At 41.5% G+C, this 15,759-nt stretch overlaps 1 protein-coding gene across 3 annotated transcripts; it reads left to right on the forward strand.

Annotated features, from left to right (window-relative positions):
• Window positions 1-3,100: 3,100 nt before the first annotated feature.
• On the forward strand, window positions 3,101-15,608 carry LOC111235092 (mitogen-activated protein kinase 8-like). 3 transcript variants are annotated; one of them, XM_022763423.1, is made up of 12 exons: window positions 3,101-3,130; window positions 7,827-7,993; window positions 8,264-8,393; window positions 8,525-8,583; window positions 8,720-8,858; window positions 9,782-9,947; window positions 10,263-10,334; window positions 11,223-11,405; window positions 11,521-11,645; window positions 11,780-11,843; window positions 12,695-12,772; window positions 13,535-15,608. In XM_022763423.1, exons 2-12 carry the CDS (start codon window positions 7,872-7,874, stop codon window positions 13,708-13,710), a joined length of 1,314 nt encoding a protein of 437 aa, XP_022619144.1. In that variant the 5' UTR covers window positions 3,101-3,130; window positions 7,827-7,871; the 3' UTR covers window positions 13,711-15,608. The 3 variants fall into 3 exon arrangements, with proteins under 3 accessions (XP_022619144.1, XP_022619136.1, XP_022619153.1); XM_022763415.1 differs by lacking the exon at window positions 3,101-3,130 and adding an exon at window positions 5,434-5,533; XM_022763432.1 differs by lacking the exon at window positions 3,101-3,130 and adding an exon at window positions 5,434-5,533 and having other exon boundaries at window positions 13,530-13,631.
• The last annotated feature ends 151 nt before the right edge of the window (window positions 15,609-15,759 follow it).

A 15,759-nucleotide genomic window follows, 5' to 3' on the forward strand; every position in this document is an offset into this window, starting at 1 on the left:
TCTGCACTCATTCCTGCACACACATACACACAACACACACACACACACACACACACACACACACACCACACACACACACACACATCAAAACCCAAAACATCACTTATTAGAGTCTTTGCTCAAGGTCGTATTCTGAGGAGAGGTTTCCCTTTTTCTGGCTTTTGCTCTGTAAACAAACATCTACAGGTGTTGAATGAATGTCTGTACTGTATTTTACTCTCTGCTGGGTGTCAAGCTCGTTATCCTCGGACTTCCTCTCTCATCGCCTTCACTACAACAATTCTTGTTCCTCTTTACATCTCTCTGTGAAAGTATTAATGCTGTCGTAACAGCCTGTCAACACTATTTTGTCTTCGTAGACAGTTTTGAGAGGTAGTTCTGAGAAACTTTGCAGCTCTTTGCACTGGACCCTGATTAGATTATCTTAGCCCATTGGTCTCGCTGCCTCTCGATCTCTCTGCCCCTCGATCTCTCTGCCCCTCCCATTTTGTAATAGGCTTTTTTCTGACCCGAGGGTGGTTCTGAGGGAGCTGCCACTTCACCACAGCAACTGTGTCATGATCCCATGTTAGTTAGTTGACACCTACTGTGTGGGTATTAGCACAACTACACACAGTTAGGAATGCAGAGGGGGAAAAAAAGACAGACAGATGATGATATAAGAAAAGCAAAGACAAGCTTCCTCTCTTTGGGTATTATTAGTATTTTTGCTATGCATCAATATGCAATATGTATAATACACATTATTTTGACTATATTCCACATTTTCTTCTTTTTTTGCAAATGTGCAAGTCAAAATCTTTAAATTGACCCGGGTAATGAGTTCATCTTACATCATTAGATGAGGTAGATGCATACATTAAAACTGAATCAATCACTAGGTAAAATGTCTTTCTGGTTCGGATAATTGCTTTCTGGAAAGAACATTCCCTCAATGATCTAAAAAGACTATATGCTGTTGTAAATGTGGGCACATCATTATTTTATCTAGATGAACATCCAGTTAGACTTGAAAACAAACTGCCATCATTTTGGAAGATTACAGCATAAACTTGCATTAGTGGAAACTCTTCTTCTCAAACAACAACAAAAGACAGAAACTGGTTGTTCCTGGTGGATGGTAAAGGCTGTGACACTCCAACCATCATGCATTTCATTCTTATTTTTTTTGCTCCTCTAAATGGTTCAGAACAGAAATACAATAGGTTTGTCACAACCAACCACATACTGGACGAAGCAACATGCTCCCAGTGATACACACCAACCCAATTACTTTAGGCCTGATTAAACCCTTCACTTACACTGAATTTATCCTCGGCTCATGACACCCGGATTGACTGAACCCAAGGAAAGCTTTACAAGAAACTGTGAGGTTATGAGGTCTCCTGAAACTACGCAAGGCCATTTAAATCAGCGATCACATCATTAGATCGATGAGAAATGTGGGCTAAAATCATCCTGCTGCATCCCTGCACGTTGGTTTACTGTTACGATGTAGAAGGGACTGAAAAAGGAAAGTAGAAACCCTGCCAGGTGCTCCCACCCATCCACTCTTGAGGAAAACTTTAGCCGCTGTGCTCCCTCAGAGTGGTCCGTCTGCAGGCGGGGAGCTTGTGGAGTGATGATGTGAAGCACCTGGTTATTGGGTTGCTACTTACATTTACACCACACCGTCATGCATGGCTGGACGTCTGAGGGGGTGGGGTGGGGGGGCTTTTACCTCTACATTTTGGATATGTTGATTGGCTGGATCAAGTCTAACCTCTTCTGCTTTCACCATCAAACTTTCGTTTTCTATCACAGCTCCTCCCTAAATCACGACCTGTAAAACTCAGTGATTAAGATGGAACCACAGAGAACTATAAGACATTCATTCAAACATCTCTGGTGCAGTTGCAGGATTGTCTTTCGCTGTCTAGAACCAACTATTTTTAGTATCTGATAATCTGACGCCATGCCCATAGTACACACCAGTTGCCACCGTTTTTTTTTTTTTTCTCCTTGCCTCACTAGGTGTAAAAGCATCTTTATTCATTACGTTCGGACTAAAATGCAAAACATACCATGACTTCAAGCTCCATTCAAGCATATATCCTGTTATAGACAAACCACCTTACTGAGCCATTAAGCAGACAATCACATGATGACACAGACAGAGAAGAAGCTGTGCTGTTATTCTTGGGAATTTGGGACAACATGCTTCTTGAGGATCTAGGTCTCTGTTTTACGACCTTCTTTTCTCACTACAAGGTGACAATCATGTATCATCATAGTATGGACATTAAACTACTATGGTCAGAATCCAATTTATGTAGCCACAGCACAAGCAGCCTCTAACAAACAACACATTTCAAGAAGATGATTTTTTTTTTTTGTCCTCACAGGCCTGAATGTGAAGGCTACACTCTGCATTTTTATGATTCTTAAAGGTAAATCTCATCATAATCCTGTTGGTGTTTATCTTGTGTTAAGGAACCTAAAGTGAATTAGTTTTCATCTGAAATCCCACAGGACAAAATGGATCTGAATGTGAAGACACACAGCTCAACATAGCAAAGTGTCAAACAGGACTACTGGAGGAAGAAGATACAGAAGAGGAACATTACCTGGTAGCATATGTAACCTATGTGAGCGGTCTGATCCTTCGTGTTATGTTCAGCGCTCCCACCTCGGATCCAAATTAATCCTTGTGATCATGGCATTGCTGTTTTGACGTCCTCTCACCAAAGGCTGCTCCGCTCTGGCAGGTAATTCATCAGTGACATGAACTATACATGATGCCCCATTCATTTGCTCTATTACCACCGGCACCACGCTGAAGATCTGAAACTTTTGACTGTAATTTGGGCTATTCTTAGCCTCTCGCCTTTAAACACTTAATTGGATTAGCCTCGCGGTTTGACAGCGACAGCTCAGAGCCACCAATAGCGGGTGGCGTGAGATCAGCTACACCGATTTAACTAATCCGTCTGACGCCCAAAGGTGCGGTGGGTCCTCAGCGGTGTAGGTGCGCTACAGAGAAGCCTGGGAAGGACGAACGACCTCGGCCAAACGAGTGGACTGTAGCCTGCTGCAGTAGGGCTGCTCCCCCACGATGATCATAACACTGCGGGCTCTCTTCGAACAAGGGGTAAGGAGCCGTAGTAGCCTGCTCTTGCTGCGGGACTCGGTGCTGGGACGTTCATCCATGCCGCTTCCCAGGTCTATTGCGCGCAGCTTGTCTCTGCAGGCCCCGGGGTATCTGCGCAGGCAGGGACAAGGATAAATAGGCTAACAACCATCCAGGGCTGTCAGGTGGGTGCAGGGAGAATTTAAACTACTCAGCGCGAAGTTAACGTAATTTTACCTAATGTCCTTATTCAGTCACATGCCCTCGCAGAGCATGGCTCCGTGCATATACCTTCGCTGTTGTAGCGTATAGGAACTGATGGTACTATAGATGGTACCCTAACTACTATGCTATGGATTTCTGCAGAGCTTATGCCCGTCGTAGTCCACAAATGAGTCCACAGTTTAATATGGGCTGGAGATATAAAGATCTATGAGCTCACAGAAGATGCCAAATATTACCCTGGTGACACTGATCATGCAGTTATAGTCTCATCATTCATTTATAACGATGTATTATCACTGCAGCATCACTGTTTACCCTGGAAACAGACACACAAAATGTAATGTTACCCAGTCTGAAAACTAACTAACTAACTGACTAACTAACTGACTAACTAACTGACTAACTAACTAACTAACTAACTAACTAACTAACTAACTAACTAACTCACTTTAAATAACATACAACTGTAATGTTATTGATTATTGACTGTGACGAGTCAAACGTATTTTTCCTTTTAATACTGTATTCTGCATACTGTAAATCACAAACACTATACTGACATACAGTTCAAGAATTTATGTGAAAAACCAAATGATCATAGACCATCATCACTAATGTAAGAAACACATTGAGAAAACACTCTAGTTGTCTGTTAATCTGTGTATAAAAAGATTTTTGTGTTCACATTAAAAAGACAGAAGAAATCTAAAAGACATTTATATTTTCTTTTAAACTGATCAGCATAATTGAAATATACAGACCTGACAAAGAAAGAAAGGAAGAAAGAAAGAAAGAAAGAAAGAAAGAAGAATGAAAGATGAATGTTAGATATGGGGTTCCATTTGTGTCAAAAACATGTCCACGTGTGCACCGTCCATGTCAACTGAACATGTGACAAAACATGTGTCTTCAACTTCAGACTGTACTTGTGTCATCTTGTTGCACTCCCTGTCGTTTGATTGTGTTGTTGTAGCCTACATGAAAAACACAGCACAACACGACAACACAGTGAGACGACACATTGGGATGCCATGTAACGCAGTCAATCAACACAGTCGATCAAAACAGTCAATCAACACACGGAGTACAAGACAGTCTGGCGCTGAACTGACACAGACATATGTTTTGTCATGTGAGCAATCACAGACAATCAGACTGACACAGTTTTGTCACAACTGAAGTTCAGGTCAAAGTGGAATAGACATAGACAAATGTTTAGTCACATGTTCAGTTGACATAGATCATGTGGACATATTTTTTTTTTGACACAAATGGAACCCCATAAATTTGTACATACTGTATACTTGGCTATTCTGCTTGAAGCTGTGCATATGACTCACTATATTCACTATATGTCCTTTGTGTGGACATTCGGCTGTCCTTCTATTTCCATTGTGAGGGGTTTTTTTTTTTTTTTGCAGCAAGGACAGCTTGTGGGGTTTATCAGTTCCCAATTGCATTTTGTTTCAGTTACAGAAAAGATGTGAAAGACTTTTTGACCTGTGCGCTCAGTGATCCATAAACCACAAAGCCATGGCACGCCCTGTCAGCCCATATCTTTTTCATCACAAAATAAATATATTTTAAGGAAACATAAAGCAGGAGAAGTATGCAGCCTCATCTTTCTTCCTCCATTACACCACTTACTTGAAATGTTCATTGCAGTTATCATAACTTGTGTAATGTGTTGTCAGGCAGATATATTGCCAATGTCTCTACCTGGGCTCTGGCTGCTTATCATGCAGTATTGGGTCTATATTTTCAATGAGCCTAGAGTCAGTCCTTTAAATTGACTGCAGGCATAAATGGCATACACATTACATCTAATTTACCGTGGTTTAAACAGAAGCGGTTCTTTACATAGATAGATAGATAGATAGATAGATAGATAGATAGATAGATAGATAGATAGATAGCGGAAGGAAGGATGGATGGAGGGGGTGGTGGGTGTGTCTCAGTGGATGAGTGACGTGCTACTGGGACGCATGCCCCGTGCGCACTGCGCGTCCTGGCCTGTCAGTAGCAGCCAGATGGAAACGTAGGCAAGTGAATTTGGTGAGGTCATGTATTTTTAAGCCGCACAACGGAATAAATCATCCTTCATCGGCGGCATAAACAAATAGCCCGCTTACTCCGGAACATTTCGCCGCTGATCGGACCGCGGGGGGGGGAAACCATAGTTTGATCTGAAGACAAGAGGTAAGATGAGGATTCGCACCTCTGCTCCTCAGACGTGCTTATTGTTTGGCCGTGGGGGAGGGTCGTATGCCGCTGTGTGCACGCTCGTTTAACCGACGCGGCTGTTGTTTAAGGGTGCTACATTGTGTTTCCCTGGTGTTACTCACCCGAAGCACTCACCCCGCGTGTCGTTGCAGTGAAATACGTTTGTACACGGCGTTTCGCGTGTAGATCGAGACGGCAGATAGTGTCACCAGCCGGCTGCGCACTGTGTTTAACGAACAGGCCCTCCGTCATATCACGATATTGGTTGTTATTATCTCTGCTATAATGTCTTCTTGTGCAGGGTCCGGCTTGTTCGGGCCCTAGCATGCATGGCTCTTCGCTGTGCAGTCATTTACCTGCCTGCTGCCGCTGCCGTCGACAGTCAAGACAAGACCAGGGGTCGTGTGGCCAAGGTTAACACACTGACATCGAATGAAAATAAACATCGGATCGATAGTGCCCCCCTCCCGGTTAATTTCTTCTTTATCTCTGTGTCTCTCAGCCCCGCGAACAGTTTGCATATATGTGTGGACTGGGACAAGAACGCTTTCTTAGCTTTGCATTGGATACGCACAGCGGGATATATATGTGCCAGAAGTTATATTGTGCATAAAGTGGATTATAATAAATGTGTGTTTGGCTGGGATTTTCTTGTATTTCCTCATCAGCTGATGTGCCGTGCGTGTAAACTGGCAGAACATGAGATGGTATTGTACCTATGGACACAATATGATTCTACCTATGAGGCTGTTTGTAGTCACTGACTGTGTGTCACTGGTTTTAATGTGTGATGTTATAGATAAGAAGGCCACACAGTATCACTGTATATTGTGTTGATATGTGGTAAAACGGTGACACAGTTTTCCAAGAATGTATATGTTTGTGTTACATGTTGTATAATAGGCCTAGATGTTAATACCCACCATTGCCAGGAGCTGAATTGACCTTTAGGTTTGTGCTTTTGGAGGCCATTCATGAAATCATCAGGCTGAGGCAACTTGTTCAAAAAAAAACAAAGGTTAAGTTATTAGAAGGCAGTGCACTCTAGGAACGACTCTGTTGTATTTCTGCTTTTGCAGGATACTCTGGCACAGAGACGTATTCCAGCTCCCTGCCTTTTAAATCCATTCACAAGCTCCACATGTCCTGATGCTGCAGGAAACTACTACTACTGCAGTCTAATTGTGTGTTATTGATTCAGAGGGAATTTGTTGATGCTGCATGTACTTGTAAGCATCAATACTAGTTATTTCACAACAGGGACATTAATATGAACACTGTTTGTGACTAAATAGGAGTTCAGGGGATCAGAAGATCTCGAACTTTAAACCTGCACGTACCTGGCCTTAATTATCCTCATTGACAGCCATTATTTAAAAAAATAATGACCTTACTACATGGCCTTACATACCACTGACAGTACTGAACACTAACTGCAACATCATTCAAGCCATCATAACTCAGATGAGCGTAATTGTCTTCCTGTCTAAAGTATAAAAAGAAGTGACATGTCTATTTTCATGTTGTGAGGGAGGTGGATGTTATGTACGTCTTTGTGACGTTGGAGGAACAGAAGGAGAGCTGACTCATTTTATTCTGGCAATTATAACCCTCATATGGACTGTGTGTCGGGAGAGTGGAGGAACGGGGAGGGCGATTACGTTGCTTATATAAGAACGGAATAATAGGAGAGGAAGGAAGCCGATGTTAGTTTTTCTCCTTTTTTAGATTTTCTGTTTTGATGCAAAATGAAACTTGTTCGGGAACATCATGCTCACAAATTGGCATCTCTGTGTTGTGTCTTATCTGGGCTCACAGCCTCTTGGTGCAACTTGACCTAGTTAACATGTGGCTGTGGAAGACCTGCTTGTAGAACTGGGCTGGAGTCCTGGGCTAGGGTCCAAACTGAGAGGAATTATCACTGGGCTTGGTTTTCCAGTGTGACAGAGTCACTCTGAGAATCATGTTTCACATGATGGAGTAGACCTCCCCGTGGCCTGCTGTTCTGCCACCCCTGCTGATGATATCAAATCTTCCATGCTGGTGTGTTTGCTGAGTTGCTGAGATAAGGAACTGCAGTGCTCGCCTCAAGTGTGAAATTCAGCAGTGTCTTTTCTCCTTTACTCTTAATCTGCTTTCTCGGGAGCAGGGATTTTCATTTGACTTTCTAATTTTCGCCTGGTCTGCTCGGCAGCTCCTGTGGGATCTGTGGCGTAGTCCCAGCGCGACAAAATATTTAAACCGTGTGTGTCTGTCTTTCTGTACACAGAGGACATTTTTGGATGCGCAGAAAGCAGTAATTGAAGATTTCGCCATGAACAAAAACAAGAGAGAAAAAGAGTTCTACAGCCTAGATGTTGGAGACTCAACATTCACAGTGCTGAAGCGATACCAGAATTTAAGACCCATCGGCTCAGGAGCACAGGGTATCGTCTGGTGAGTGTTTCAACCTCATTCTTATTCAGTCAGAAGCTTCTTGGTCAAATATGTTTTGTATGTACTGAATGTCACCAGAGCATTCACGAGAACCAGAGAACATCTAATTTAATATTACCTCAAGAAATAACCATATAAATCCTTGAAAAGTAGAAGTTTTTATACCATTTTTGTATAAAATCTTTTTTTTGTCGATGCAGAAGTATTTCGACTATCGAAGTGACATTGGTGACCACATCTTGATTATTATTCGCTCTCTTTGTTCTTCAGCTCAGCTTATGACCAAATCCTTGAACGAAATGTTGCCATCAAGAAGCTGAGTCGGCCGTTTCAGAATCAAACCCATGCCAAGAGGGCGTACAGAGAGCTCGTCCTAATGAAATGTGTCAATCACAAAAATGTAAGTATGCAAATCTCCTCGGCTACACTACACCTCGCCAGTGGGAGACATGCTGTTTTAGATTTACAATGTGCATGTGACTCAAATGATGCTTTAATGTGATTCTGATTCATGTCATTTTATACCCACAGATCATTGGCCTACTAAATGTATTTACACCCCAAAAATCATTAGAAGACTTCCAAGATGTGTAAGTAACATGTGTGTTTGTTTTCATTGTAGGGCGCACAGTGTGTGTCCTTCATAAAACCGAATGACTCCCTCATGTGTGTTTGCTTTAAATGCTTCTCTGCCACACTCGCCTAACGCTGTTTCTGCTCCGTCAGGTACTTGGTGATGGAGCTGATGGATGCCAACCTGTGCCAGGTCATTCAGATGGAGCTGGACCATGAGAGACTGTCCTATCTGCTCTATCAGATGCTGTGTGGTATCAAACACCTCCACGCTGCCGGCATCATTCATAGGGTGAGCATCAGCTGGCCAGGTGCTGCACAGGCCGATGCCAGGCGAGCGTTCTGAAGAGGAACTGTTAAACCCGCTGTGATACTTGACACTGAAGTGCAAACGGTCAACTGGCACACTATTAGATGATGAATATAGCCCCTTAATTACCAACAAAACCCTATAAAAATATATTGGACAGGTTTTAAGTATTTGTGCTAAGAACATTGGTGGGTTAATGTAAATGTGTGTCATTTTTTTGACTGTAAAACGTAATTTCAGAGCAAGTATTCTTAATGAGGCATCCCTGAACCGAACACTGAATTTCAAGCAGCTCTCCAAAAGCTGATTCAAGTCGATACAGACTTCTCACCTCCTCATCGAACAGGGCAGGTGAATGTATAATTTCCCCATATGCGCCTCATCATGAAAAGAGAGACTCAAAACAAAAAATATGTGTTAAGAGACATCTTTAACAAAACAATATTCCTCACTAGAATGAAGAAGCAGCCAATCTCACAAAAAAAAAGATTATTATTGTAAAATGTTGCTGCTTGATTAGTGTGCAAACTGTTAAACTTGAAATTCATTTGCTACTAGCAAACAAAACACTTCAATACGTAATTTGTCCAGATAAACATGACAAAAGTTATCCTTAGGAAAATAGCTGCAGCAGGAGCTGGAACCAGATGGATTGATTGGATGGATTCATGATGGATAATGTAGAACTCTATTATCATGTAACTTGCACAGACAATAATTAAAAAGCTGAACGATCCTTGTTTGAACGATACACCCAGTCAAGATGCTGTAATGCAGGGCTCCACTTAGTCTCAGAGTGGCGTTTCCCTCCTTCACTCACTGCACACACATTTCTTTTTACAATGTCATTGATTCTTATTGATAAAAAATGAACTATGTTTTGGTGTGTGTGTGTTCCTCTGTAGGACCTCAAGCCCAGTAACATTGTCGTCAAGTCAGATTGTACATTGAAGATTTTGGACTTCGGCTTGGCTCGGACGGCCGCCACGGGCCTCCTGATGACACCGTATGTGGTTACGCGTTACTACAGAGCGCCGGAGGTTATCCTGGGCATGGGCTATCAAGCCAATGGTTAGTGATTATCTATGTGCAGCCGCTCAGTCACAGTCTACAGTGTCAGCTCTTTTTGATTTTCAGTGTTTCAAAATCACAGTTACACGATTATACTTAAAAGACTTTTAAAGTTTTGTATCAGATCTGCTATAACCCATATTCAGGGACCTGGAGATAAATGTTGCTTTTAACACTGTGTAAGCCGCTTCTGTGCATAATGGGAATTTGTTGTAAGAAAATGCTCACTAACCAGCCTCCTACGTGTAACTAACCTGTTGTTATGCATTCCTCTCACCTCTTATTGGCTTTGATTACCGTGTTCCACTAAACTAGTGGACATATGGTCTGTGGGCTGCATACTGGCGGAAATGGTTCGCCATAAAATCCTCTTCCCAGGAAGGGACTGTATCCTTGGGACTTTTAAATACTTCTTCGCACTGTTAATCTTAACGGTTGTTGTAAAGTGTTTGTGCTTTCCTTCGTCAGCTTTTGGACTGAATGTAATCATTTGTGCCAGGCTGTGGGGAATTGTTAATATAGTGTCAATTTTCATTTTTATCTGCTCAACACTGCATTGCTCTTCCTCTTATATATCTGGCTGATTCTGCATGCTGTCCATTTTCATTTCCACACATCATCACACCGCTGTCATTCTGTTTGCCTTCTTCTCAGTTTGCCTGTTGTTTTTTGGGGTTTTTTTTGTGCTTTTTTTTTTTTTTTTTTTTTCTCATCATTTTGTTTGCATGTCCACCTCCCTGTCATCTCAACATCCACCTCCAGTGGACGTATGGTCAGTGGGCTGCATAGTGGCCGAGATGATCAGGGGAAGCGTGTTGTTCCCCGGCACTGATCGTATCCTTCCCCGTCATTGATTGATCACCGTGTCATCACTTCATTCTGTGTGAAGAGATCCAACACCATCCTGGTAGTTTCCCTCTGTCACTTTGTCACTATCCATTTTCAAGTTTTCCACTTGACAAACGTGACCTCCATCATTGCTCTTCTCCACCCACCTATTGTGAGAACTGAAAGCAAAATCAGACCATAAAGGGCTGTAGTTGCAAGAGAGTATGTGCAAGTATTAGCTGTATAGGAAAATAATGAGTGGCTGTATCACTATAGATCATGTGATCGAGCTGCAGTATGCGTGTGTGTGTGTGTACTATGTGAATCTGTTGGTGTGTGCACCTCAAAGACGGTTAAATGTCACTGCCCTGATGGGGTGTTGCAGTATGTGTGTTGGGAATGAACGGTGTGTCTGTGTGGGCTGTTTCCTTAACATTTACACTTCAGACATCGACCAGTGGAACAAAGTAATTGAGCAGCTCGGCACTCCGTCTCAGGATTTCCTAATGAAGCTGAACCAGTCAGTGAGAACGTACGTAGAAAACAGGCCACGCTATGCTGGATACAGCTTCGAGAAACTCTTCCCAGACGTGCTCTTCCCGGCCGACTCTGATCACAACAAGCTGAAAGGTAGCGGTGTTATCGTACCATAACCCAAACCGTTAAGAATGCATTCATCAAACCACATTTGTAGTCTTGTGATTAATAGCACAGCATCTTATCTGTTTGTTGTTTCTTCCCGCAGCGAGCCAAGCGAGAGATCTCTTATCCAAGATGTTAGTGATTGATGCCTCCAAGCGCATCTCCGTAGACGAGGCCCTGCAGCACCCCTATATTAATGTTTGGTACGACCCAGCAGAAGTGGAAGCGGTAAGTGGATCGCTGATCGGACTGCATGATCCTTAAATGGGTCACATGAGATTTTAATTACTTCACTTGAAGTGGAAAGTTGGCATCGCTCATCTACCACCAATGTGCCGTTTAAGCCATTTTCTCTTTCTCAGCCCCCTCCGAAGATCCCAGACAAACAGTTGGACGAGAGGGAGCATACCGTGGAAGAGTGGAAAGGTTAGACAGCATACTAAGAATCTTAACGCTGAACTCAACACTTCACTTTTCACTGTCAGTTTCAGTGTATTATTTACCCTGTGACTCCTGAGGCAGCACGGGAACTAACCACAGTGCTAGGATGTGCTGTTGGTTTCATTCACCGATAAAGTGCATTTATTTTGAAAATAAGTTAAACCAGCGTGGTAATTTAACAAAACATTAAAAATGTTACCATGCAAATACTCGTCACTATTAGGGCTTTCTTCTATAGTTCATGCATTCAATTTCTGCAAATCAGATGTGTTTACAAGGAAATAGAAACGGTCAGCTGGTCAGATTCTATGATGAGCAGTGACGTGATTTTTTTTCTATTCATGGAAAGCACAAAAATAAACCATGTGTAAGGAAATCCAGTGGGAGAGCCAGTGAATGTGTAGAAATGCAGCCAGTTGTTTACAGACATTGTTGCCGAAGGAGCTCTGTGTCTCCACTATAGTTGCCAGAAGGTGCGTGGCGTGAATTGAAATCCCCTTTTTAAAACCTCTCAGTTAATGTTTTCCACTGTGTGGAACCTGAGTCTCCGGAGCATGGGAGGACTTAAGATTGTGAGTAAATATCACTTTCAGTTGTGCAGCACGATGAGCTCATCCTAAACCCTGCCAGGTGATAATGACCCCTCACTCATTTTTAGAAGGGTCACACCAGCACAGCCTGTCCAAATTAGAAACATGATGCTGTTTGGACTGTACAGTATGCAATACACTCTGACTGTACAGAAAAAGTGTATTGCATACTGTGCATACAAGCATCAATTCTTCCTCTCTGTCTCCCCTGCCCCACATAACCTTCTTGTGTTCTTTCATTTTTAGAGCTAATTTATAAGGAAGTGAGTGAATGGGAGGAGTGGACAAAAAATGGAGTGATAAGAGGCCAGCCACCTCCTTTAGGTGAGTAATCATTATAACTCTGGGAGATAAGAGGAGGTGGAAGTGGAAAGGATGAATTAAGGTGAATCAATACTATTTTTGTTTGTGAGAGGCACATGATGGGTGTTTACCAGAGGAGGACACTCAGTCTGTTTGATTGAATAATGAAATAGTCCTAATACTTTTAATTTAATTTTATGTTATTTTATTTAAATCAACTGCATACTTCGTACATATGCACTGTAAGATCTAATTTGGTGATTTGCAAGTTTTTACCAAGAGATGTTAAATTTGTTGAAGGACAACAGTGTATTTGAGCCATAATGAGATTTTGTAAATAAATGATGATAATGAAGTTGAATTTTTTTTTTTTAATAAAGTCATAAGAATTAAAGATTCAAGAATTAAATGCTTATGTTTCTAGAATATAACTGCAATATTTTGAAATATTTCAAGAAAGAACAAAGTGTTTTGAAAGTACAAATAGTAACTGTAAAGTATGTAGGCTGTGTATTGTCAGGGAAAGTATAAGAGAGTCTAGCCCAATTCAATCATTTGTTCTTGAATCAGTTTTGAATCAGTGTTTAAATAATTGAGACGTCTTACTTAGATTTTTTAAAAAGATTTAGCCAAGTTTTAACCTTTACATCTTTTGACCCAATCAGCTTTTACTAGGAATTTAAGGTTTGAGACACTGTTTACCTGTGTGTGTGTACCTGTAATGGCAGATTCCTGTGTATTTCAATGAAACCTATGCGTTGACGTGTGTTTTTCGCAGCACAGGTGCAGCAGTGATCGACAGCCCCCCTCAGCCCACGTCCTCCTCTTCTTCAGCCAACGACGTCTCATCCATGTCCACAGAGCCCACTGACCCGAGCAGTGACCCCACCATGACCTCTGAAACAGACAGCAGCTTGGACAGCCATACCTCTCTGGGTGCGCTGGCCTGCTGCAGATAACGGACACATACAAAACGCATAACACACAAACACACACACCTACACACAAGAGCAAAGCTTTCCTCACGAAAGGGTTTAGGCCAATGGAACTTCTCATGTTAGTTTGTAGAGCTGCGCTTTTAATGTACAGTTTGTTTTTATTTCCCCTCCTTCTATACTGCTGTAAATGATTGTGGTTTGAAATTGTATCATTATTACTGTATTTTTGCTGCAAAGAATCAGAGTATGTTTTGATGTGAATCTGTGATGTAAGTTATGAAAGAGAGGGATTTGAGTGTACTTTACACATTACTGTTTTTTAGCTACTGCTACACAGTCGACTATCACACTGTTAGCACCGCAATATTATGTTGAGTATATTTTTGAATTGTTCATTTGGCATTTTTGTATTATTCTTGGGACATTTGAATGACTCTACACCAATTCTCTCTTTTAAAAGTAGACTATAGCACATTTCATCTCTGATCCTAATGCAAATGGATGATTTTATTTTGACACTGTTCCTCATCTTTCTTGTAGAAAGCATCCCAGGTTAACTTATTTCTTAGTATTATGTCACCTCAGATTGTGTGTATCTTGACAAGCGGTCAAATGCTCTGTTGCCCTGACAAAGAATTTCTTTTTTCTTTTTTTTTTTTTTTTACTATAGCATACTGTAAACTGACTGTATTTTAACTTGTTTATTTACTTAGGTGTAATTTGTAGATGACGGTCTGTTGGATGAGGAAGAACAGGGTGAATGTAAGTGAATAGAAATGTGGCATTGTAACGAGCCACTGTTAGCGCTGTAACAGGTTAATCCAGGCCACTCCACTGGCTAGAATGAGTGAGCTGTATTTGGGGACTGTCACCAGAGTCTAAATGAGTCACTTTACCCTCATGGCAGGTTCTTTCAGACGTTATTCACTGCTGTCTGATATTTAGGATATTTCATTTAAGTGCCCTTACTCAGTTCAGTGATTTTTAGTCCTCTCCGTGGCAGATGCTCCTCTCTTCTGTGGTGCGTCTTTCTGAGTTCTACCTCACACACACACACACACTCAACCACACGTTTTTGAAGATACAGTATGTATATCATGGCACACATCATTCGAAAGAAATGCGAAAAAAGATCCAAGTTTTTTTTTCAGCATTTGTGTTATTTATTTATTTATTTATTTATTTCAAGCTAGGAGGTGTCTATTGTAATGTAATGTACATTTCATTCAGAAGTACTATTTATATGCATTTTGTTTCTTTTTTTTTTTTTTTTTTTCTGTGCAATATAATCATAGATTAGTATACTTGGTAATTGATCTGTACAATTTAATGTAGATGTATGTATGTTTCTGAGAGTCAGGAAACAGGCATTTGCTACCTGCCACGGTAACCTTTGGATGTATTTGATGGCTCAAATTCCCAACCTGTCCCTTTGCCCTTTTCATGGTTGGGCACTCCAGGCAGTAACCCCCTAGCATCAGCTCCCAGAATGCACTTTGGGGATTGTGACGCATGTCCTGACCCTTTCTGGGCCACAATTCAAATGACTGTTGTGGCTTCCTCTTTTTTGTGGTTTTTTTTTTTCTTCCCCTCCATCTTCTCAAAAATAGAAAAGTTAGAATAGACTACGCATGAGTTTTCTCTGAGCAAATCTGGTTTTAGTGCAGGTACATTTAGAGTTAAAGAAAGGAAAGCCATTCAGCACTACTGGGATGATACTGCAGTCTTCTGATGGTTTGGCCAAATACGGACAGTAAAGAGAAAGACCTGTTGTGGTGTGTTATGATAAGGCCAGGTGTGTGAATTTTAGCCTTTGGATATGAAATTGCCTCACTAACAGACCAATAATATACATCAGAAATGGAAACTGTCTACAGTACCTTCAACTCCAGCAAATAAAAGAGTTGAATTTTAATGTCTCACGTTGTTCTTCCTTTGTCAAGATTTCTGTCGAGTTCTAACATCAACAGAACGTTTATAAGGAAGACTGTACCTCATATCATTGATAAGGCCTTTTCTGGTCTCCTACAGAGGAATTTAGACAATTAATAATTAGCTACATGACCTATG

Source organism: Seriola dumerili, unplaced genomic scaffold (genome assembly GCF_002260705.1).
Source record: "Seriola dumerili isolate Sdu_G_001 unplaced genomic scaffold, Sdu_1.0 BDQW01000024.1, whole genome shotgun sequence".
In the NCBI taxonomy this organism is placed as follows: Eukaryota; Metazoa; Chordata; class Actinopteri; order Carangiformes; family Carangidae; genus Seriola; species Seriola dumerili.